General features: G+C 39.3%; 1 protein-coding gene across 6 annotated transcripts in view; it reads left to right on the top strand.

Annotated features, from left to right (window-relative positions):
- LOC137291141 (Y+L amino acid transporter 2-like) overlaps nucleotides 1-2,030 on the top strand; it is a 45,537-nt gene extending 43,507 nt beyond the window's left edge. The window contains exon 13 of one of the 6 annotated variants that reach the window (XR_010957250.1): nucleotides 587-986. Coding sequence is in view for 3 of the 6 variants with exons in the window: in XM_067822427.1 (XP_067678528.1) it covers nucleotides 587-651 (65 nt within the window). In the remaining 3 variants the exon portion in view is untranslated. Of the gene's footprint in view, nucleotides 1-586 lie in introns of all 6 variants that reach the window. The other 5 variants (XR_010957249.1, XR_010957251.1, XM_067822427.1 and 2 more) reach the window with 5 other exon arrangements.
- Nucleotides 2,031-23,313: the final 21,283 nt, after the last annotated feature.

Genomic DNA, 23,313 nt, shown 5'->3' with positions numbered 1-23,313 from the left:
GCCAAACCAAAGACAGGATTGACTTCAATGGTGTTTCATGTTTGTGTGAATTACATGTATGAATACTTTTGGAACATTTCATATCAAACTCATCATCTAAACATTGTTAGATTCTAGACATGATTCTGGTATATTTCCTAGCAACAAGTGCACTTTGCGTGTTATATGTGCTCCACTCGTGTCAGTATGTCAACATATGTTAAAGATTATCATCATATCTCAGAAAGACAACAGCTTTAAATATCTTATTATTCTGCAAAACGTAATGTTTTCTTTGTTGCAAAATGTGATGAAAGTCATAGTGACAAATTTCAAATTAGAAGTGTAACAGAGACTCAGAGAGCCTTCTCAACAATCCTGATTACAAAAAGGAAATCATTACATGTTAATTCTGATCGAAGAAATCCGCACTACACAATTACAATTGTATCGTTTTCGTTAAAACACTGCACTACCTGGAAGCAGACGCGTTGAGATTATCATTGAGTAAAATGTGCATTATTTCTTGCAGTGGCTATATGGTTCAGTATGCTGTGGCCTTCCCGTTTTCTAATAAAATGAAATAAAATCATTATTCTTATTTCAGAATGGATCACACTTCTGTGTCACCGTCTCCTTCTGTGTGAACACGCCAGTCCTGATGTAGTGTGAAGGAACTGTGTAGGGCTTTCCGTAAAGTTCGTAAAGTAGATCAGGAGTTCTTAAAGGACTTTCTTCCTCATTTGCCGGTTATATGAATGGTGTCCACGCTTGAGTTCATATAGCACCCATATTTACTAACAGTCCGTTATCAGTTTTCTATCGCTTGTATCAAAGTCAAAGGAGTTTATTTGTAAGGAGGCTAAAGGCCCATATACAAGATATAACTATACACAGATAATAAGAGCATGCAAATGAAGTCTAGATGTTTTTAAATACATATTTCTTTTTATATATGCATGGTAAATATAATACTTACACGTTTGATTAGATTCTTCTGAAGCGTACACAGCGGACTTTTAAATTTATTGATGGAAGGGAATTTCCAAAAGTGTTTTGAAAATTATTCTCAATTCATTGTACAAGTGACGTATAAGTGAGTAATTATACTCATCCTCAACAGCGGTGTTGCCTGTGGGACAGAAACATAGACTCGGTTCGATTGATTGTCACCCACCATCATTATAACGTAATGGCAAGGCGTTGCCTCTGAATTTGGTGTAAGCATAGCGCACCATTTTTCAAATATGATAACCAGGTATCTTTCTGGTTCAAATATGAATGCATTTTCTATTTACATTACATATCTACAGCTGTTATTGAAAGCAGAAGTCCAACTTTGGGAAAATTCATGTATCCATGCATTTTTAAACAACTATACGAAAGAGAGTTCATCACAAACAGTTTGGTTAATCCAGATATATCCAAAGCCATGAAAAAACAAAATATTTTTGTGAACGATTCCCAACTTTTTTTTCCAATGTCATCAAAACTATCTTAACATGTAATACGCTTTCTTGGGCAGTCCACACTCGCTCATACGCATACCAAGGTATAGTTACTGGTAATTGGTAAACATGGGTATAGTTTGTCGGAGGTGACGTTTGAAACCAATTTCTGATGTCGACTGTTTTCATTCATTTACAAACGTATGAACATAATCTGTCTCTTGAACTCAAATAGTAAATGTTTTGCTATGGATGAACCAGAATATCATTATTCTCTCCCACGTTTGTCACTTTCTACTGCAGAGACAAAAAAATGCCTTGGTAACCTTAGCACATTAAAATGTGTGTGGTGAGATGTTAGTAGTTAATACCATGTTGGTTGGCTGGCCTGATGCTTACCTCAACACTCAGCTATATGCCAAACTCTATGGCAAGATAATCTGTCAAATTATGAACATCCCAGGGCTACAGTATACTGCTTAATAAGTGTCCTTATCTTTTGCTGTTCTTTGTGGATCCTGTTGATTGTGTCGTCTCTCGCCAGGTAATGTTAATCCTACGTACTGCATCCAGCACTGTCACAGTTTTGCACAGTTCACCGACATTTTCGGCACCCATGAAGAGCCACCTCCTCGTGGTGGGTGCTGGGTAACGCTAAGTGCTCTTCTCCCGTGTGGACCCGGGGCAGAATGTGTCCACAGCACCCTATTGCTGGTCGTAAGAGGCGACTAAATTGGGCAACCTGTTTGCCGTGGGTTGCGTCCCGTGTCGGTGGAGGACGGGAACCTGGTGGTTGAGGGCATTTGGGCTTTTAACTGCTTTCCATTTGCCCAACACACCACTTTGGCCCTTACTTCACCTAGACGGGTGGTAGAACTGGCCCAGTTCTATCAATCGGCTGGTCACGCCAAGCCCTGAGCTGCAACTGTGTATGCTCACAATTTATGAAATTGTTAATTTTATGTTTCATGCTTAGTCCTATCTTGAGACTGTTATTTCAAATGTATCATGTTATGTATGTTTTTGCCTAGAGTCGTAAGCCCAGAAGGCGGTGGCTCATGGGCCAATCAGGTGGAATAATTACTTTTATATTATTCTGCTTGAGTATATCATCTGGGTATCCTTGGTGCTGCAAGCTGGAGATCCGCTTGTTTTTAGCATTGTCCTTGTGATACTCCGTGGTGGGTGGGGAGCTCGGATGATGAAATCTAAACCCTAAACATGGCTTATGAAATCCCCACCAAAAAAACTAAACGTCCTCTTGAAAATGATGTTGATGATGATGACCTTCGACCGTCCAGAGCAATTGACTTTTGGCCACGCTTTCTTGTGATTGAAACTGTTGACAAAACACCTCTAAAACTGAACCCGTTTGCAGTTGCCAAAGGTATTCAAGGTATTGCCGGGGAAGTTAAGAGCATTAAACGGTTACGTTCAGGTGCACTGCAGGTTGAGTGCGGGAAACGGCAGCAATCAGTCAATTTGTTGAGTACAGAATCGTTTGTTGGCATTCCCGTTACTGTTTCTGCTCACAAGACGTTAAACACGAGCAAAGGTATCATCAGAGACCGTGATCGGTTATTTTCTGACATGACAGAACTTGACATCGCGACTGAAATGAAAGACCAAGGTGTACTCTATGTAAAACGCTTTTCAACACGTAAAAACAATGAAACTGTTCAAACAAATACCTACCTGTTTTCCTTTTCGTCACCAACTGCTCCCAAGTTCTTGAAGGCAGGTTACTGTAATATCACTGTTGACACCTACATTCCCAATCCGCTGAGATGCTTTAAATGTCAGAAGTATGGCCATGGTGTGAATACATGTACATTGTCTGTTGTGTGTGCTCACTGTGGTGAAAAGACACACACAACTGAAGATTGTACAAGTACTTTTAAGAAATGCACCAACTGTTCAGGTGATCATTCCTCTTTCTCTAAAGAATGTCCAATTTGGAAAGAACAAATGCAGATCAACAAGATCAAATTTACCCAGAACATTAGTTTTTCTGATGCCAAGAAACTTGTACAGAGATCTGAGCTGACAGAGAGTTATGCTTCAGTAACCAAAACACCAATCGAGCTAAGCCCTAAAGTATCTAAATCAACCACAAGCTGCCAAACAAACTTGACTTGGATAAAAGGCAACTCTCCACAGAATCTATATCCTGCTACATCATCTCAAACTGCGGAATCAATACCTAGTACGTCAGAGGAAGTTTCACAACAGTCATCTAATCATACGTCGTCTTCTCAATCAAGGTCACAGTCTCAGTCATCATCTGATAGTCAGCAAGCTGTGAAAAGCAAAACTAAACTGAAGCACGATGCTCCCAAAAAGCAAAGTGGCAGAGCCCCAAAAGGCTCGGAAAATAGAATTCAGCTATATAACAAATATGGATCTCTCGAGGACATGGACGTCTCCGAAAACGTCCATTCTAGGGCCCACAGTTTGTCGCCCTCAAAAAAAGTTCGGGGTAGATCCCCAATCAACCCACCTAAAAGATAATGTCTTCCAACAATATAGTACAGTGGAATTGTAGAGGATTAAGGACTAATTTTAATGAATTACAGCTATTAGTCCAAGACTTTGCACCATCAGCTGTCTGTCTACAGGAGACGCACCTCAAACAGACAGATACTTTTACTTTACGTCAGTTTGATGCATATCATTCTTTCTCACCTCCGGGTGATCGAGCCACCGGTGGATCATCGATCCTTGTTAAGCATAATGTTATTCACAGCCCAGTAACACTACAAACTAACCTTCAAGCCGTTGCAGTGAGACTAACTCTTCATATTGCTTTTACAATATGCTCACTGTATATTCCGCCTTCTTCCACACTTCATTTGTCTGATCTTCAAGCTCTTTATGATCAACTTCCGAAACCCTGCATTATAATGGGTGATCTTAATGGCCATAATCCACTCTGGGGTGGTACAAATACCAACACTAAAGGTAAAACACTGGAAGATTTTATCTCCAATAACGATTTGTGTATATACAACGATGGTTCGAGTACTTACCTGCATCCTGCAACCGGCACCTACTCTTCTCTGGATTTGTCTCTTGCAGACTCTACTGTACTTAATGGATTTGAATGGTCAGTCCACAATGACCTTTGTGGAAGTGATCACTTTCCTACGATACTATCAGGAACTTCTCCAACTGATTCTGCATCTTACACACGATGGAATTTTTCCAAAGCAGATTGGTCCTTATTTCAAACCTTATGCACATCTAGACTAAGACCCGAATGTTTCTTGGATATTGCTGATCCTATTCAGGTGTTTTCTGATGCCTTAAATAAAATTGCTGATGAGTGTATACCAAGGTCCTCTACAGCTCCACATGTACGGAAGCCATGGTTTAATGCTGACTGCAAAAATGCTAGGAAAGCAAGGAAAAAGGCAGAGAAATATTTTCGTCAACACCCAACTGTCCATAACTTAAATAAATTTAAAATACTAAATGCGAAGGCACGTCGTACCTTCAAGCAAAACAAACGGCAATCCTGGAGGAACTATATTTCCAAAATTAATTCACGAACGCCTATGTCCAAAGTATGGAATATGATTCAGAGAATAAAAGGCAAATGCACAAAATCGGCTGTTCACCATCTTAAAGATGGTGAGAATTTAATTACGGATAAATGTAAAATTGCAAATAAAATTGGCGAAACTCTTGCCAAAAATTCTTCATCAACAAATTATGTTCCTGAGTTTCAGAGATATCAGAAACAACAGGAAAAGACAAAACTTAATTTTGAATCAAATAACGGTGAAGATTATAATGAAGTGTTTTCATTACATGAGCTACATACTGCTCTTGAGCAAGTTCATGACACTGCAACTGGTAATGATAATATACATTACCAGTTACTGAAACACTTACCTGAGCCATGCCTGGTCACACTTTTAGACATATTTGATAAAATATGGACGTCTGGAAAATTTCCTCCTTCATGGCGTAATGCCATTGTAGTCCCGATACCCAAACCTGGCAGGGATCATACAGATCCATCAAATTATAGACCGATATCTCTCACTAGCTGTGTCTGTAAAACCATGGAACGTATGGTTAATAATAGACTAACTTGGTATCTTGAAACCAATAACCTGATCACAAATATTCAATGTGGTTTCAGAAAAAATCGAAGTACCATTGATCATTTGGTACGTTTAGAATCCTTCGTGAAAAATGCTATGGTCAATAAACAACATACAGTATCGATTTTCTTTGATCTCGAAAAAGCTTATGATACGACCTGGAAGCATGGTATTTTGAAGGATTTACATGACTTTGGGTTGAGAGGCCGTCTGCCTCTTTTTATATCAGAGTTTTTAAAAGACAGGCAATTTCAAGTACGAGTAGGTTCAACCCTGTCTGATCATTATAATCAGGATCAGGGTGTTCCACAAGGCAGCATTTTGTCTGTTACATTATTTAGTATTAAGATCAACAGTTTGTCGAAGGTTTTAAACGATTCAATTGATGGATCACTTTTAGTGGATGATTTTAATATTTCTTGTCGAGGTAAAAGTATGCATACTATTGAACGCCAACTACAGTTGTGTCTAAATAAAATAAACAAATGGTGTCTTGAAAACGGCTTTAAATTTTCTAAATCCAAAACTAATTGTATACATTTTTGTAGAAAATATAAGCCGCATAAGGACCCTGAACTATCTTTAAATGGCTCTCCCATCAAAGTTGTCAAGGAGGCCAAGTTCTTGGGTTTAATTTTCGATTCTCATTTAACCTTCTTACCGCACATTAAATCCCTCAAAGCTAAATGCCTGAAGGCACTAGATTTGTTGAAAGTTGTTTCCAACTCCAAGTGGGGAGGGGATCAAACTACCCTCTTACACCTATATCGATCACTGGTCCGTTCAAAACTCGACTATGGCTCAATCGTATATGGTGGAGCCTGCAAAAACAACCTTAAACTTCTTGATTCTGTCCACCATCAAGGCTTAAGACTTTGTCTTGGGTCTTTCAGAACTTCACCCATTGAAAGTCTATACGTTGAGGCCGATGAACCATCTCTTACACAACGTCGCATAAAACTGTCTTTACAATACATTACTAAATTATATTCTGATGAATCTAATCCTGCGTATAACTGTGTGTTCAATCCGCTTTATCAGGATTTGTATAACAAAAAGTCTTCTCTTGTTCCGTCTCTTGGGCACAGAATTAAACCATTTATTTCTTCTGCCGGTATTGAGCTGGAACGTATATCGCCTTCCCGTCTTCTTTCTTCTCCTCCTTGGCAATTGGTTAGGCCACAAGTTGACCTAACATTAACATTATTTAAAAAATCAGAAACAAATGCATTACAATATAAACAAGAATATCATCAATTAAAACATAAATATAGCAATTACAAACCCTTATTTACAGATGGATCCAAGGACGGTGGCGCAGTTGCTTGTGCTACGGTCATTGGATCCAGAACAATATCTTCTAGATTACCAGATAATAGTTCTATTTTTACAGCAGAAGCTAACGCCATTTTAACAGCTCTCAAATATATTCAAAGACACCCTAAACGTAAACAATATATAGTCTATTCCGATTCTCTTTCTTGCCTTCAGGCTATCAAAAATATTTCGTGTAAACATCCACTTTTAATAGAAATTATTGAATTATATAATGATCTTGCAACTGGCCAATACGACATCGTCTTCTGTTGGTTACCCAGCCATGTAGGGATCTCTGGTAACACATTGGCTGACCTTGCTGCTAAGGCAGCACTCAACAAATCTGTGACACCACTTCTTATTCCATACTCTGATTATAAAGCTACCATTAGAACTTACATCCGTGATCTGATGCAGAAGACGTGGGACACCCAAGTAGGTATAAATAAATTACATGAAATAAAACCTTATATTGGCTATATCCACTTGGGCTGTCAGTCCAGAATTGAAGAGGTAATCATGCGGCGATGTCGTATTGGTCATACAAGATATACTCATTCATACCTATTGAAAGGTGAGGATCCTCCGTTTTGCATCCCTTGTGATGAGAGAACCACGGTCAAGCATATCCTGCTTGACTGTGTTGAATTCTCCATCACAAGGGATAAATATTTCAATGTAAAAACAATTAAGGATCTTTTTAACACCGTAAGTTCTCATTTAATTCTTGGATTTTTAAAAGAAATTGATTTCATCTTTGAATTTTGATTAATATGTTCTGTAGATAGCTGCATTTTAATTCATGGTAGTTTAGATTAGTAACTTGAATTGTTAGTGGCTGTACCCTCAAAGGGGGTTGAAGTACCGTAAAATTATTGTCCTCCTGAGAGGGTACGTAAGTCCCAAAACATTTCCTGTACGTTTAGACTTCCACTGTTTTTAATCATAGTATATGTGTATTTTTAATTTTTGGCTAGATGTGACTAAATTGCTAACAGCTGAGGGGATGATGTAAATCCAACTAGGGTCCATGCAGGTAGCAAAGGTACTGTAAGTCCCCATGGTCCCTAGTATGGTGATCTACCTTCGGTTGTTGACAATCTATAGCCTGATTTTATGTTGTATTGTCCGAATAGTGATATTATTTTTAACTTTCCACACTAGTTTTAATCATACTTGTGATATTCTAGTTGCTTTACTGTCCCTCGTTGACAGGTTTTTATAGTATCCATATATTTCACTTCAGTATTAAACGTTCTCGTCACGATATGGCTGAGATATTGCCGATGTGACGTTAAATACTAACTCACTCACTCACTCACTCACCGACATTTTCACTTTCCCCTATCCTCGATAGTAATGATTTAAGCACCTGTTTCCGATATCGAGCTTTGAACGCCTCGGTCCAATGGCGGCAAGAGTGATATGGTATTTGCGGACAAAAACCTGACTTCAACATTGCTAAGATTGAAATTGGATCCCTGCGAAGTAGCATTGTCAATAATCAACAGTACCTTCCGATGTTGTTTCATCTGCCTATTAATTTGGTCCAGCCAGTCGATGAGTACGGCGGTAGTCATCCACGCCTTCCGACTGGCTGTCCATGTCACGGGGAGAGACTCAATTTTCACGTTCTTGAAACGCTTGGGTTTCGCTGCTTTACTGATAACAAGTGGCTTGAGTTCGTCTCCCGTTGCTCTACTACAGATACGTGCCGTCAGTTTCCCTTTTGAAACTTTACCACCCTTTGCAGCATGAAATGAGTCTTGTCGGGTAAAGCGCGAAAGGAAAGCCCAGTTTCAACACTGTTCTCCATCTCATAATCGTCAGTTATGGGTGGTAGATGTTCTAAAATCACAACATGGCACCGTCATCAAATGATAAATTGAGAACAAGTTTGCAAGGACACACAGAGAGGAGACCGGATTTTTAGAAAACGGCATTGCAAAGTCTGCATTTGACAGATTCCACTGTATGTATGTATGTGTATGTGTGTGTGTGTGTGTGTGTGTGTGTGTGTGTGTGTGTGTGTGTGTATGTGTGTGTGTTAAGCATAAGCATTATGATAACCTACGCATTTGCCGTGTTAAGTAACATTTAGCATCGAGAGTGACAGAAAGGAAAAAAGTGGCGGGGGTAGAGAGAATAACATTTAAATAAAAATACCTGCTAATATTATAGATGTTAACATTAGCAATCCCTGCAGCTCATACTACCACACAACCCACATGAACAATCCCAGCATTCTGCTCCAAATACCTTGAAGAAGATGAAGAATGCTTACACATCTCAATATATACACATATGGAAGACTCGTATATCTGTGAGTTCTCTTAATACCAATACCTTAAATCTGGGTACATGTTAAAGAGAATTAAAATGAAAAATGTTTGGGGGGTTGTTGTTTTTTCTTCGAAACATGTATACTACTTTGCCCATGGACCGATTCACGATATTTATAAACACCACCACCACCAGTGAGCCTCATCACTGTAAGAAAGTGGACAGAGTTATTGTAATGACAAGAGGCATGTACTAGCAAGGGTGACTATTCAGACATGACTTTGGATGGTGTAAGTGCCAAGTAAGCGATCTTCAGCCGGGTCCCTTGAAAAGACCACATGAGATCAACAATTGTATTCTCTGTCAACAGGTGGCTATCAATGTTGTAATTTTCGCATCATACTAATGCAAGCATTCATTTGTATGTATTATTACACTGCTATATATTTTCCTGTTTGTATTACTGACATTTAGTAATATGATTATCAATGTGTGGATATTGACTTCAAAACGCAGAAAAAAATAATTTATGATCTAACGTTTTCTAATAGACTTCTTTATGACTGTCGGTACTATAAGTCCCTATGGTCCCTAGTATGGTGATCTATCTTCAGTTGTTGGCAGAATATAGAATGTTTTTATATTGTTATCTATTGTTCAGTTGTTTTAAATCTAATTACTAGCTCTAAATTCGAATATGTAATAGCTATATTACTGTAATTCTTTGACGGGTTTTTACAATTTACCTATTATGTGTAAAATCAGTTTCTTCCGTCACGATATGGCTGAAATATTGCCGATATTAAATTTTAACTCACTCACTCACTCACTCACTTTAGGACTGTCATCGTTATCGTGATCTAATGAGTACGTGGGTGTGAATTAACACCGCTTTTACCAATAATATAGCAATATCACGGCGGGGACACCAAAAATTGGCTTTACCCATGTCAGGAATCGAACCTGGGTCTTCAGCGTTATGAGCTAACACTTACACCACTAGGCTACTCCACCGCCCCATTATATAATGAATTTGAAGATGTCAGTATATTGGCACTGATTACATACACTTCAACATATCGACCCCATTTTGTTATAGTTTGTGGTCAACAAACTATGTGTGTGTGTGGGGGAGGGGGGTGTCGGGGGGGAGAAGTGAGTCGGTGTCAAGATATTTTGCATAGGATGCTTGTTGCCAAAGTTTATATTTGTTCTTCTGACAACAAGCATTGGTACATATTTCACCATCCCCTATGTTGTAAACTTGAGGCCCTTTAGATTTACTCAGATTATCATATAGAAAGTAACTGTTACACTAATCGCTCAGAGGCTTACCGACGTAATGTTATTGTGGGTAAGATGAACTGTTTGTGGCCATCATTGGTTCTCTTATTCAATCCGATGTCGTGGTCCTTATTTCTTCATTTTCTTTAGTAAAGACGTAAACTGAGTGAGTTTACTTTTACGCCGCACTCAGCAAATATTCCAGCTATATGGTGGCGGTCTGTAAATAATCGCCTCTGGAACAGACAATCTAGTGACCAACAACATGAGCATCGATCTGCGCAATTGGATGACGTGTAAACCAAGTCACTGTGCCTGACCACCCGAGCCCGTTACTGGCCTCTTACGACAAGCGTAGTCACCTTATATGGCAAGCATGGGTTGCTGAAGACCTATTCTTCCCCGGACCTTCACGTGAAGCGTAAACTGAGAAGCACGTCTATGTCAATAAATGTCACTTGCTGTATCACTGATGTCGGTTCATAAACCGGGGGTTCCTCGAATCCTCCACGTCGTGTCACGAGCGCATCCACTTCCGGCTATATAATCAGTTTAATCAGATGTTTTCATGGCGTCTCTCCATCCCACCAGACTGCCGCCATCTTTGTAACCATGGAGCGGAACTGATAACTTGGCTTCAAACCCAATCAGGAATGAAGCATGCAACTATATGAATGACGATCAAACAATTTACTCATTCAAATACATCGACAGTCATACAATACCAACCTTGCAGGAACCCGCAGAGACACCGCCCTGTGCCCGTTGCTTTTGTTTGGGTTGCTAGCACAGCCAACAATTGTTATGGGGCAGACAAAAGAGGGATGAGTTAAAGCCTTTTCTGAAAATATTTATAAATTTAATACTATTTGAATAATCAGAAATTAAAAAAACAACACCAGCATATTCAAACAAAGTGTTTCCACCTGCCAGTAGACTGTCCTTCAAAGATACTTTGATAACATCTTTTGTTGAATTTTACTAAATTTCATGTATATAATACGAAAAACAATATAATGTATAAAAAAACAAAAGAAAGTAACTATGCAGAAATTTATGGTATATCGTTTGTACTTTTGGTCATATGGCTTCTCTACAAATAAAATATCTTTAGTCTAAAGTATTTGTTCATGGGTTATATTCAGTTACAAACATTGGCACAAAAAGTGTTCACTTGACATTGATGATTCACAACAGATCGCAGCTTACCTTTTTTTCTGTACTTGTACTTTTTGGCTCATCTGTAAGGTTGTGTCTAATAAATTGTCGAGTGCCTAATATGTGTGCAGAATGTGCCCACAGGTTTACAAAAATAGTTATATACGACCCTCTTATCCCAATTCACTGCTGGAACAGAACAGTGGTAATTAATAACAATCTCACTTGATTAAGGCTACAACAAAATAAAAAAATGTTTCTCGAGCACATTTCTGTCAAAAGTGACGAGGACAGTAGGCCGTGGTGTTGTTTTGTTTTGTTTTTTTAATTTTTGATAGGAAGTAAGTGACGAGGGAAGACCAGATTTTTTTCCTCTCAAAGACACAGTCTGGGAAGTTTAGCACTGGTTAATGAGTTTGTGGATTCAGCCACGCTCGTTCTTACGGACGCTCGTTCTAGCCCTGATGATCGGGACGCGGCTAAGTCAAAATTATTTTTAATGGCAAGAAAACAATTGTTGTTACAAGCACAAATAATAGTGACGGGAAACATGTCACTTTTTTATTTAGCCTAAGCTGTACCCACGTGTGTCAAATGTGATTCGTAGTAGGGCAGACCTGATATTCTAGAAACTCCCTAAAGTTACTTGTTTGAGTGGTATTCTAGAAGCTGCTGGTGTAGAGAAGACATTGCTTTATGGATGATCAACTACTGTATTTTAACAATGGCGACGTGTCGGTATAGGTTCTTATGGCGTTTTCAAGCTTCTTGTAACAGTGCAATTTATGCAGTAAGGTTGTGGAATTCTTTGTCTACTGATCATAGAGAATCGGCGAGTGTGGGTAGTTTTAAGAAACAAGTTAATGTGTCAAATAATAATAGTCAAAACTACTTTAATTTAAACTCTGGATCAAGTTTCTGTCAGATTATCCTGCGCTTGCGGCGATTTATAGATGTCAACGATTCTTTTTATCTTCCTATCTTCAAATCCGTCTTGCTCTTGTGACTACCCTCAGGAAGATCCAATTCACTATTTCATTTCCTGCATTAATTATACTGACAAAAGACATAAAATGTACTTCTTTATGACAGGATAGGAATCAAATCAATTCAATACGGTCAGTCTAATGGCTTTGCTAAAGATTATTTTGAATTATTAGAATCTATCCATTATTCATTGTACTCTCAGGGAGATTTGTGTTGTGAAAACGAAACTGCACTTACGATCAAATGTCATCCGACACCAATGATTCCAGTGCTATAGGAGGCTGTATCAACAACTTTTTATCGTCACATTTTCAAAGGGCTATTGTTTATTATTTGTTACTGTCATGCTTCCTCCTCGCGACTGTTACATCTATGTCATTTGTATCCCGGAGCGGTATTCATATGAGCAGTATACTGTTTGTTTACCAACCTAGTTCCTCTTTTGGAAATAAATGTGTTTAAACCATCACCCCAGGTAAAGTAGGTGGAGGTGTTGGAGTTAGAAATGAGCTGAATGATGAAGTCAGTGGGGAAGACTGGTTTCAAGAGGGGTGTCAAAGTTGTCAGTGCGGTAGCGAAGGATGTGCAGAATTTCATAAATGGGGACGCTGGTAAACAAATCCACAACACCATAGCTTACAAATTTTGCCAAGGTTCGTAACTGGTTTAAGTTTATTTTAAAATTTATTAGAGTCTGAGATATACGCTTCAGCAGTTTTGACCGGAGGAGCTAACACTTTGGTGAGTTGTTGACGGAAGTCAAATACCCAATCGTGTTAGGGATGCGCGTTGGTGTTATCACTAACGAATAATTCAACTACACCAGCAATCACATCTGCAAAGAAAATTTATTTCAGTCTTCTTACACGCATGAGGAAGAGGAAAACCCTACTGCTCGCGGGATGAGCCAAGCTCTCAAAGTAACATCCTTATGCACAACACCATATATCAACAGAAATCAGGTTGTTCATTAACACTCGTATTGCACTTGGTCTGTCAAACACATGTATTATCAGCTGGACACTTATATCAAACCTGGTCGTGTTCCTGTGATTGTCAACATTGGACCATGGTTCGTTGGTTTCACCAACACCAAACAGTTCAAGGCCTGTATCCTTCGGCATATACCTGTCCCCGTTTAATTCATTGGGGTCATTCATGTTACAGTTTCAGATTTAGTAAGGTCAAGTTGGTATATAGAGGTGACTGTATGACTCCTTGTCACCTGGCAATTATCATGACTAAAAGCATTCCATTGTAAATCGCTACTATTCTGATATTAGTTTGTTAAAATATTGATACATTTGGCTGAACTCGTCTCAGATTATACCTTCTGAGGGCTCAGATTTGCGCTGTACCATGAATTGTGGATGCCAAGTAAGTAGTTTAAGCGATCAGGTATATAATATATGACACTGTCAAATATGGATGGCATTTAACAAGCGGAGACTGGAAACACTCTATGAGAGGAACACATCAAAGGGAATCTACAGAGTGACAGGTCAGTCAGTTTTGAACATGTTACAGTATTCATGTGTTTGCAGAGTTATACATATTCAGAAATCAAATTAAGGTTGTTCGGCTTGACTTGAGCTACTCTACATATGCATGACGCGGGAGGTCAAAGGGCACAAACGGCTGGTCGAGTTAACGTCATAAAATAGGGGAGCAGCAGAGAACGTTGTTATTGTTGCGTTCGTGCGAAACGTATGCATAGATTCGTAACAGAACTTGTCCCGGAAAACAAGAGTTCTGGGAAAATAATCATTTCATGTTTTAATGGAATTGTTTTTACAGTCATATGCTATCAAGTTTTGTTTACTAACTTTACAACGTTAAGTCAGCTACTATCACAATCCGATTTCTGTCTCAGTAAGTCGCTTCCCAATTTTTCTACGTCGGCACAGCATTGAACTACACTAGCTTCAAGAAACCTCTCCTCTGCGACTTTCCTAGCATCGATAATAGTACACCTCACATTTTTTGGCAGCTACAATTTTTTTCACATTTCCCCTTGCAAGTTCGATTAGGTTCAAGTATTTAGGTAACCTGATTCCTATGTGACAGTGTTCCATGAAAATATGGTCCACATGATATAGCGTTAGTGTGTTGCATGTTTTCGCAGGTGAGAATAACTCAGAGTCTGCTTTTAACATGTTTGCAATGTTTCGCCTCTGCAGCTATTCCATTTGGAAGAGAACTCGATTTATTTCCATTGTGAACATGAAACGTCGGTTGTTCATAATGTTATTTTTAATGTTACATTTAAAAGAAATTAAATAGAAATTATTGTGATGGTGAATCTGAGATGATATTAATGCGTGAACCCTACATTCATCAAGTTTATGAAATCGTTATTAATATTAGTATTGGTTTAATGTGCGTGTATCTAAAACCCTCCATAAAAGTCGAACACGTAAGTAAAGAGTCTCGAACCCGATGGTCAACCATAAATTATACATAGCATACTTGTATTTCTCCCTTTCATAATCTTACGGTGGTAAGATGCATTGTCCATAACAGCGACCTATCTTGAGGGAAGATTGAGAATTCAGTTTTTCTCGCAGCCATTTGGAAAAAACTTTCACAGTTCATTTCATCGTGATAAACTCCAGACTTCTGCTTGGCTTTGAATATTAACAGAGCATTAGGCACGAAACAATCCTTAGAATCTCCATGAACAATTATAAGTTTCTTCGACCCGTGGAGGTCCCGGGGTAGAATAGGCCTTCAGCAACCCATGCTTGCCAGAAAAAGGCGACTGTGCTGGTCGTAAGAGGCGACTAACGGGATAGGATGGTCAGGCTCGCTGACTTGCTTGACATCATCGGTTATCATTGTGCAGATCGATGCTCATGTTGTTGATCACTGTATTGTCTGTTCCAGATGCGATTATCTACAGACCGCCACCACATAGCTGGAATGTTGCTGAGTGTGGCGTAAAAGTAAACTCACTCACTATAAGTCTCTGAACAGTTCCAGAAGGAGTTCCAGAACTGCCATTATCATCATGCTGCCAACATTGACTCTTTACGTGGTTGGAATGAAGAAATGTTTCGTCAATGTAGACTATATGTCGTGTCTCTTTACGAAACCGTTCTATATTTCTGAGATACACCATACGTTTGGCAGTAACACCTCATCTTTCCACCCATACATGCCTGTTTGTTTGTGTTTTCCTCCATCTACATGTCATTGCTTTGGATATTTTACGTGGTTTGGTTTTGCTTCCCTGAAAATGTATTGTATCCTGAAGGGATGTCATGCAACAATGTGGAAGTCGTAATCTCTTTTTGATCACGACACAAAATACCATTTGTTCTCTTAATTACACGTTTATCTAAAATTGGTCACATCTTTTGGGCGGCCACGGCCACTATATCTCTTTTCTGAACTCCGAAATGTGACCCCGAACACAACCCTGTATGGTCGAGCTTATTCCGTTTCCTGTTCTATTCTGCCTTGAGTTGCACTGGGGAAAAAAACAATTGCTGCTGCTACTGGCTGCCTAAAACCAGAATAGGAAACCATCTGTAGCTTCTTGTTTAAAGGAAGCTAGGACGATTTCTTGACACTGAGATGTCAAACGGCGACCTTGTCTTGACATGTTGACAATCACCTGACAAAGGTGTAGCCCTTCACACACAAAGAAAAATAATACACCTAACCAGGCGTGAAACGATCACGCAATGCGTTAGTATTCACTTTGGGTCAAGCAAAACAACCTATGTTCTCCAAAATTCCGTCAAATATGATTCATGTAAATAGGAACATGCTTTCGACAAACTTGGTGTTCGGTAAGAGTTCCTTGTGACTGCAACAACCTACTGAACAGGATTGGATTGAACAACGAGGAGAGTTCTATGAATATACAACATCTTTATATACAGTGAGCGAAGGTTTTTTTGTAGCTTCTAACACCGTATAAGAAAGTTAAACCATTTTAGAATGAATTTCCGTCCTTGAAAATTGCTGTGTGATAAATAGGTCCTACTCTGCCAGTCAAAAGACACAAGGTGTTTCTGGCATATGAATAAACAATTGATCGCACCGGGTGTATTGGTCGTGTAAGAATTCATGAATTGCCAGCCACTACTGGTGTAATGTTAAGGCTAAAAAAAAGGTGAAATGCTTCTCGGGCATTGGCGCGTCACCTTTATTTGTGCGCGTAACATTTTTTTATTACCATTTAAAACAAATATTGACTTGGCCGCGTCCCGACCATCCATTTGTCCACATTTCTTTCAGAATGACTGTCTAAGAACGAGTGTGACTGAATCTACTGCTCAAAGGAGTGAGTGAGTGAGTGAGATGCACTTTCTCATTTCATCGGCAATATTACAGCCTTACAGTGATGAAAACAAGGTAATCAATCTAAAATATCCGTCGACAAAGGCCAGTAAAATCAGCGAGATTATCACAGATACATAGATGTTAAAACAAGTCATGAAATCTAAAAGATTTTAACTAGAGAGGACGATATATTATATGAGAAACAGGTTATAGATCACCAACAGCTGAAGGTAAATCCCTATAGTCGGGACCATGTGGACTAACAGTACTTTTTCTACCTGCCTGGAACCTAGCTGGATTTCCACTATAAGAATGAGTGTCTGTAAGAACGAGTGTGACTGAATCTACAACTCATTAACACGTACTAAATAAACTTCACAAGCTGTATTTCTGAAAGAAAAAGTACAAATGTGTTCTTCCCTTTTTTCTATCAAAAATTACAAAAGTCCTACTTTTGAAAGAAATGTGCCCGAGAAATATTTATTTTTTTTAATTGTGTTCCAGACATCGCTATGGTACAAGTCAGTGTTCAAGTTTGGCTGAGCCTACAAATATGGATCCTCACAAGTAGCTTTACTTTGGGTTATATGACACATTCATTGGGTGTTCGGATGTGTCAGGAGATTTGCCTGAACACGGACGGGTGTTCACATGTCTTTCACACATTGCATCACATGTACTGTCACATTCTGGAGAAAGTTTATCATCGCAGGCCATCCGACACGGGGATATTCTCGACTGCGGTAAACACTTTGCTATGATATCATGAACAGCAAAAGACATGCCCTCTGCCTTTTCGTCAAGTTTCTAAATAGAAGACATAAACATGAACGCATACTTTTATCGATTTCAAATTTGCGTTTCTTTTGCTGTCCTGTATAGTACCAATATAAATAAAATCTTCATGAATTGATATATAGCGTCAATGGTTATGTGAGTGTTGAATTTCCATTTGTGACCTTATTTTCAAGAGCTGCTGATTCTTACCTTCATCCCTACCAGGATCCTCTTCGACACTCGCGCGCACACACTCACGTGCGCATACACACTCAAGCACACTCACACTCACATTCATTCATACAGCCAGACAAGGGTACGCGGCTTACATCCTGCGGTATTCCTGAAATAATGATCAAACCACTTTCCGAAGTAGGGATCAAACCAGCTTACGAAGTAGTGATCAAACCCAGCTTACTTACACTCTTTGCTCACAATTTATAAATGGTTCTCTCCTTGTCTAAGACGTAATTTGTAGTTTGAATTTGTATGTTTTGCAAAGTGATACGAATGCAATTGTAACATACGTTCGACTAAGAGACGATAACACATAACAATGAGGTGATTTTGAATTTTCAGGAACAGACCATCCTCAACATTTCGTCTTGTGAGACGTCATCAAGGATTATACGTACAAGATACATCGTAGTCCGATGTGTAAACATAAATGGTAAGGTTCTCCATTTTGAATTAGAAATTAAATGAAATTCGTTTTGACCAAAACAAATGCGAGGATATCTTCTCAGAAACGTTATCTCCTTAGCTGCTGATAAGGAATAACCATATTCTGCAGGTGATCAATATGCCCCGAGTCCCTCTGGTGTTCAAGGTGCCTCACACCCGACAGATGTTCAAGCTGCCGTACATCGCACAGGTCTTCAAGATATGACACAACCCACAGATTCCTTCACACATACCACAAGTGTACAACGTGCTTCAAAAGCCATAAACGATCAAATTCTGTCAAGTGCCCCAATCATTTCAATTTCTTCTCATCAAGACGGGATTATGAAATACAATAAGACAAGAATCCTGTTTGCAAGACGCTTCCACACAGGCAAGCACCTGTTTTGTCAATTCTTCTTTAACAACAACTCCTTTGAACATTATCCATTAAATGATGAACTTTACATCAGAGCTCTGGCCTACAGTGCACAGACTGACATGATCATGTTTGCATCTAGAAGCCAGATCGTGTCATCTACTCGTGACGGCAGTTTGTGGAACAACGTTGTTGACCATGTGGTTTGCGGTAGCATGGCCGTGGATGATAATACGGACCTCTTGTTTGCTGCGTGTAAGAGGGGCACAGTACATTACATCATACGACTGAAAACAAACGGGGAGGATGTTACGCGAATAAAAATAATTAAAGAGGGAAAACTGGGTAGAAGGTTACTGTATAGTTTGTGTATTGATCACGTACGAAGAATTGTTTATGTTAATAGTGTCACGAGAATAGTTTCATTTGATTATTGGGGTAAGACCATTGGCACTTACTCTGAACCAAATGCTTTCATGTCAGGGCTAACTATCAACCCACGGGACAATGAATTATACTATTTTCTCTATGCTAACCTTTACAAGATTATTCCTTTTCAGTGGCAACCTATTAGAATTGCTAAGCTTAGGGAAATGCCTTCTTCAGTAGTGTATCATGAAGGGAATGTATATTGCTCGTGTTGGATGAGAGGTGGTATTTATGTCGTGGATCTCATACACAATGGCACGAAGCATTATGTACAAACACCACAGTGTTCGGGGTTGGAGAAGAATGTTATGTATCCAATACCATGAGGAAATTGACTGATGACTACAATATACTGAAGGAAACAATTAAGGGGACGCCACTTCATGGTCGTGTTTCTTTGCGTAAACTCAGATTTAATCCCGAGTCGCTGTTGAAATCTGTGATGGAAACTGCAAAATATTAAAGGAATGCTTGGATTTTCTTGTGCTCCTTTCTGTTTTTATCCCCGGGTCGTCCCGACACTCTCACTCTGCCATCAGCAGTCGAGACGCAATACCGGTTTTTGTCGGAGAAGACTTCAGTTCCCTACTCCCGATGGTGTGTGTGACCCACTGGAGACGAGCACGGCTCCGTTGAACAGGATCGGAACAAGGCAACGCCTGCAACGCATCCGCACTGTGTCGGCGCTGACTGGTCTCTGGTGATTGCCAGTGGTTGTCCGTGTAGCTTCCGTAGCCCAAGCGAAACGATTTTGCAGGTGATGACGGACAATGTTCCGATTTTGCCTCAACGTTGTCACAGGCGGTCTTCCACGGCGAGGACGGTCGGCTGTGCTTCCAATGGCTTGGTCTCCTTGCTGCAGGCGGCATATATTAACACAAAAAACACGTCTTGGAGTCTGCATTCAGTTTGAACTGCATACCAGAAGGTATCATCCAGTCTTCCGTTGGTGTGATTGCCTTTCGTATTTGGGTATCAGGTTTAAATATGAGTTTTCTTGCTTCTGAACAAAGAGGAATTGCTCCCTTGACAGACGAAAGTACTGTTGAAACATATCATCGTCCAGTTCTAATTCCTTCACCAGTCGGTGTTACGTACCATAGGCTGCTCGACTGCCAGTCACTGGGTCCATCCACATGATAAATATAAGAATTACCTTGAAGTTGTCAACCGTGCTGTGTTGCATAGCTTGATGAATTAATCAACAAAGTCAACTGAAATTTCAAGTACAAATGCAGTGATTAAAAGAAAAACTATGTCGTTTTGTAACCAATTGGTATATAGTTTGGTAATTCTCAGACATATAGGCTAAACGATTTCTCACGTAAAGTGAATGAACAACCGCCGTTCATAACGCAACGCAACGCATAAAAAACGATCGTACTGTAAACCCAACCTAACTGCGTTTTGACGACATATATTTTTGTATCCAGTACAGAATCTGAAATCAAATTTTCTTGAACACTGGCTACGGACGAGGTGTACCTACATATAAATGTGGCCAAATTTTTGGTAGGGTGACGTTTCTTTTATGGTTCAGTATATATGTAGACAGAAGAGGTGTGATGATTTGAAATTGACGCTCACTGCCAGAACACTTTCCGTAAAATGTTTCACTCATACAAACAAGGAATTGAAATGTTAAATATTCCGTTTATGATTAAAAACATCTGCATTGTCAGCTGAGACTAGATTAGCTTTCTTCGACGGGTCAGGGTCACTCCGTCGAACGACTGACACAGGGTCAGATTGGTCAGCTGTTGACCATATTATAGTTTGTAAATGTTCTGTTTGTTTTGTTTATTTGCTGTATAACGTCGCATCCAGCAATATTCCAGCTGTATAGTCGAGTATGGACCAGACAATCCAGTTATCAACATCATAAATATTGATCTACGCATTTGGGATACGATGAGATGTATCAACCTAGACAGCGAGCCTGACCACTTGATCACACTAGTCGCCTCTTACGACAAGCATGGTTTGTTGAAGATCACTCCTAGCCCAGATCTTCATGGGCATGATGCAAATGTTGTCCGTTGGTGTAACAGCACAAATGAAAAGAGGCAAATCGTCACATTGATAAGCAATCGGACATAATCCCTGACCAGTATCTCCACAACTGACAGAACCGGGGTTCAATGCCTCTGTAACTCACGCTGGTCAAGTCACGTCCATGTCACGTCCATGTCACGTATACCTTCCCGTCATAGTCGCGACTCGCCATTGATGCTTTGGTCCAAAAGATATAGTCTCAAGTTCACAATAACAACTTTATCGTAAGTTTTATCAGTAAATGTGATTATCCGTGATAACTGGACTAATTATAAAACAGGGACGACATACAGTCACAAATCACCAGTGACTGGTGTGGAATAAAATCCTTGTTTATTTACTCAGGTAAGAAAAGTTTACTCTCTGCAAGTCAAGCTTAGACAAGTCTTTACTATTGCTATTCTGTATTAACTGTAATCTATTGTAAATACCTTAACACTATGATCTTTCGTGGCTGTTGTGGAGAGTACATTGTATGGTGTTTCAATCCTGTTTATTTGATAATGATTAACTCTTCGTTGTTTTGTAGGTATTGTAGATTTATGAAGTGTGTTTGGTACCCTAACTATTGCAAACACTATACTGTGGTGTAAATTGTACACAATGTGTCGGGAGCCCTATCACACTCCCTTATAACCACTATAATGTTTTGTGCTGCATGAACGCCCACTGGGTTGATATGTAAAATATTGAACTGTTGTATTACGTTAATATTATTGTGAAACGTATCTACATGTAATGTTTATTTTCTTGGAAACTGACCTATAGCTATTTTTGTAATAATAATACTCGACTATAATTATTATTATTCTTCTCCGTTCTTCTCATTACGAGTGGTTTGAGTATGCCTCGTGGCTCTGTGCTCATAGCCACTTCTCAATGCTAAGTGTTTTCCGTGTCACAACTGGTTGGGTCTATTATTGTGAAGGGGTGCACCTTTGTCATTTGATTGTCAACATGTCCGAACAGCCAGACATATGGTCGCCGTTTGATATCTCACTCCCGACAATTCGTCAACCATGTCCTAACTGTCTGTTTAAGAAAAGCGACATATGATACAGGGTGATGACGAGAGTGAATCGGATTGTGAAAGTAACTGACGTCTGTTCGTTGTAAAGTTGGCAAACCAAATTAGATGTCATATGACTATGTGAACAATTCAGTTCTGTAACGAATCCATGTATGTATGTTTGGTACTGACGCAACATTAATAACATTCTCTTCACTCCTATTTAATGAAGTTAACTCGACATGCCGTTTGTGCCATTTGACCTCCTGGGCCATGCATATGTCGAAAAGCTCAGGTCAAGTTGAACAAGCTGTAATACTTATGATGCAGCTACAACGTCTTGATCCCAATCGTCATCTGTTGTCAACTGTGAAGGGACGCCTTCTGGCACATGATCGTATCGCACTTTTACCTCGCATACACATGCAAGATCTTTGACATTCACTGTCAATTTTAAGTCTTGAATGGTGTTTGTCAAACTTGTTTCAATTAAACACTTCCACCCAAAAACAACAAAAATGACGTGTATTTTTTTATTTTTCATACATCATTGATATCTGTTTAGGAGATTGCGAATACCTTTTCATAGTTGTACATTATTTACTTAGTGTATAAGTCGATCCTTTTTGCTATGATATTTCTAAAAAATAATAAATATTCATAAGCGTCTGTACGATCTTGTTTCCAAAATTAATAGTTCTGTACAAGTCATGCCAACTGTGTATTTTGCGTGCATTGTACGAGGGAATGTCAAATCTCTCTTAGTGTGGTAAACCCTATGGTCAGTTTCGTCTTGCAAACATGATGAATTGGAGGTTTAAGGCGTGCCAATAGTTTTAATCTTGCAGAGTGAAAGAGCATATGTTTACGCCGCCTTTGGAAACTTTCCAGAACACTAGAAATGATCTTAGAAGAAATGGACTTCAAACGTTGTACCTACTGAGGAATCGAACACGAATGTTTGGCCTGAAGAGAGTACGTTGTAAACACTAGGTTGCCTATGAGTAAACACTAGCTATGGGTTCCATTCCCACTTGAGACCGTTGGTTCATCACTGATCAAACGTTAAGTATTCTAGCAACTGATTATGTTATAACTGCAAAACTGTTTCCGTTCGACACAAAACTTAATCAACATGCA

This window comes from Haliotis asinina, chromosome 7 (genome assembly GCF_037392515.1).
Source record: "Haliotis asinina isolate JCU_RB_2024 chromosome 7, JCU_Hal_asi_v2, whole genome shotgun sequence".
Taxonomy (NCBI): domain Eukaryota; kingdom Metazoa; phylum Mollusca; class Gastropoda; order Lepetellida; family Haliotidae; genus Haliotis; species Haliotis asinina.
Note: the sequence above shows the minus strand (reverse complement) of the source record. Positions and strands in the feature narration are given on the sequence as shown.